General features: G+C 32.9%; 1 protein-coding gene across 1 annotated transcript in view; it reads left to right on the plus strand.

The window, feature by feature from the left end:
* The first annotated feature begins 497 nt into the window (after window positions 1-497).
* Window positions 498-2,462, plus strand: part of LOC106458267 (paired box protein Pax-6-like) — a 35,921-nt gene continuing 33,956 nt past the window's right edge. The window contains exon 1 of the mRNA XM_022384413.1: window positions 498-675. Within this exon, the coding sequence (XP_022240121.1) occupies window positions 498-675 (178 nt within the window). The remainder of the gene's footprint in view (window positions 676-2,462) is intronic.

A 2,462-nucleotide genomic window follows, 5' to 3' on the forward strand; every position in this document is an offset into this window, starting at 1 on the left:
AAATAATCACCAGACACAATAAGCCAATTTTTGATATGTAAGTAAATGTGTATGTGGAGAGTCCAAAAATCAGTGTAAAACTGCACACTCAGCATAAGTGTATGAACTATAATGTACAATTTGGTAGTTATCTGGTACCGTCTTTCATCCCATACAGAAGTAATAAATAAATGTTACTGAATGGAATAGTTATGTATATTTACCATTTGCTTGGTGTTCTTTAAATCTGACTTGCTTATATAGATCTTCAGGCCTAATTAGTAAAGCATTCCAATTGATAAAGATAAGCCAATAGGCAAAAGTGACGTGTCTTCTGTGAAAGAGAGACTACAAAGGTGTATAAAAGTAAATAAAATGCTCAAAAACAATAAAAACTATTTGTTGTAGCTTCAGAGAATTCTTAAGCAGATTGAAAATTGTAGAAATTTAACAGGAAACTAGAAACACTACTGTAAAAAAGCCCTAAGTCCGTGAGCCAATAGAGAAAGGCTTAGAGAATGAATATACAAGTAAATCAAGTTGTGGAGTTCGTGATCTTGCCTCCTTGTGCTTATAAAGTTGGTATTGATGCACCTGGAAAGGGCTTAATTATAGGCGTAAACTATGTTACAATGTGTGCAATTCTGGAGAGTGAAACAATGAACTGGAAAACTGCTAAAGTTTTAAGGTTACCAAGTATGAATAACACGTTATTTATGACATAATAATTAGTTTCTAAACATATGAGGTTAAAGATTTCTATGCAAAATCCTACTTGTTGAAATTGTTACAAATTATGACGCCTTACTAATACATTGCTACAAACATAGATAAAACACAAAATGTGAGATAGCTGGATCATTTACTGGAGATAATCCACTGAATGTTAATCAGTTTAATATTGTAAAACATGTATATGACTCAGGAGGGGCGTAACGAAAGGGAGTGCCTTTCCTCCCTAATATTCCATTTGTCAGGAAAAATTAACTTTTCGGTGAATTCTGTGGGCAAAATTTTTATCCTTCTTTTTTTTAGGGGGAGGAGGTAAATCTCGAGAGAAAAATAAGTAATTTGTTATTACGACGAATTTTAAGACAAATGACGAAAATACCGAGAAAAATTTGGTAAAGGGTGATAAAAGTCCTAACTGGATCATTTGAGTGTTCTATGCAAATAAAGCAAATAAAGATAAACGATAAGGTTTGGACCACGTCCCACATCCCAGTATTTTGTCGGCAAAATTCTATCATGCACCCCTTCCCTCCCAAATATAGGATCTTCTCTTCCCCCATGTATGATTGGTGTGAAAGATCATATAAAATGATTTAGTGAGTTCACGTCTAGTACGATGTTTTAGTTACTTTAGAAAGAGAGAGAGAGAGAGAGAAATTACCGACGAACCATTTCCATCTGTTTAATCTCAGCTACTTGTCCTCAAAGTAGCTACTGTCACTGATGACAAATGTATTTAAAGCTGTTCGTTCCCCGAGGTAAGCGCTAAGGGTACTGATAGAATTTGTTGACGCCCCAGTTAATTGTATTTGTCAATATTGTGCTGACTGGCCTTCCATCATTAGCTCGTCTTTAGGGTGATATATACTTAACGAAGGTTATGTGTTATTCAAAGTGTGTGTGAATCCGTGAATGTGCGGCGTTGTGGACCATTAAACAGGCGTTAACAAAACATTCACACCTCGTGCTTTAATCGTGCAGTTGTATTACATATATCAATTAAAAACCGATTTTCGGAATAATTAATTGCTTTAATTTTATGGACACAGAAGAGCTGATGTTTAATTAGTTTGCTCTTGTGTTTGGATATTTTTTTCTTATAAAACATTAAATGGCTTTTGTCGTATCTGTTGGATGTCTTCCTTTCTTTTTCAATGAGAAAACTGTCCACAAAGGTGATATTTTGCTTATTATAAACCTATTAAGTTACGATTGTGGTTAAAACCTCTTAACTATATATTTTTGTTTTTATGAGAAGATAGTCTGAAGTAGCTGAAAGGATGTGTTTTCTATCCAAAAATGGAATAGTTTCACAAGGTAAAACTTTTTAATTGTAAATAACAGGATCATAACTACTTACTAAAAAACAAACAAACTTTAATCCTCATGCAGAAGATGAAATTTTATTTGCTATTGCAAATGATTTTCCCACCTAAAGGAACTTCCCAGTGGGGTGAGGGGTTTAATTCAACTTAATGTATCAGTGGATTATTTACAAAAATAAGTAGTTAATGGGCAACATCGGGATTTACTATTTATTGCCTTCCAAAATGTCTAAAAATGCGTTGAGTGATATGTATATAGTGTTGAGTGATATATACAACATATGTATAGCGTTGAGTGATATATATATATATATAGTGTTGAGTGATATATACAACATATATATAGCGTTGAGTGATATATATATATATATAGTGTTGAGTGATATATACAACATATATATAGCGTTGAGTGATATATATATATAT

This window comes from Limulus polyphemus, unplaced genomic scaffold (genome assembly GCF_000517525.1).
Source record: "Limulus polyphemus unplaced genomic scaffold, Limulus_polyphemus-2.1.2 Scaffold437, whole genome shotgun sequence".
In the NCBI taxonomy this organism is placed as follows: Eukaryota; Metazoa; Arthropoda; class Merostomata; order Xiphosura; family Limulidae; genus Limulus; species Limulus polyphemus.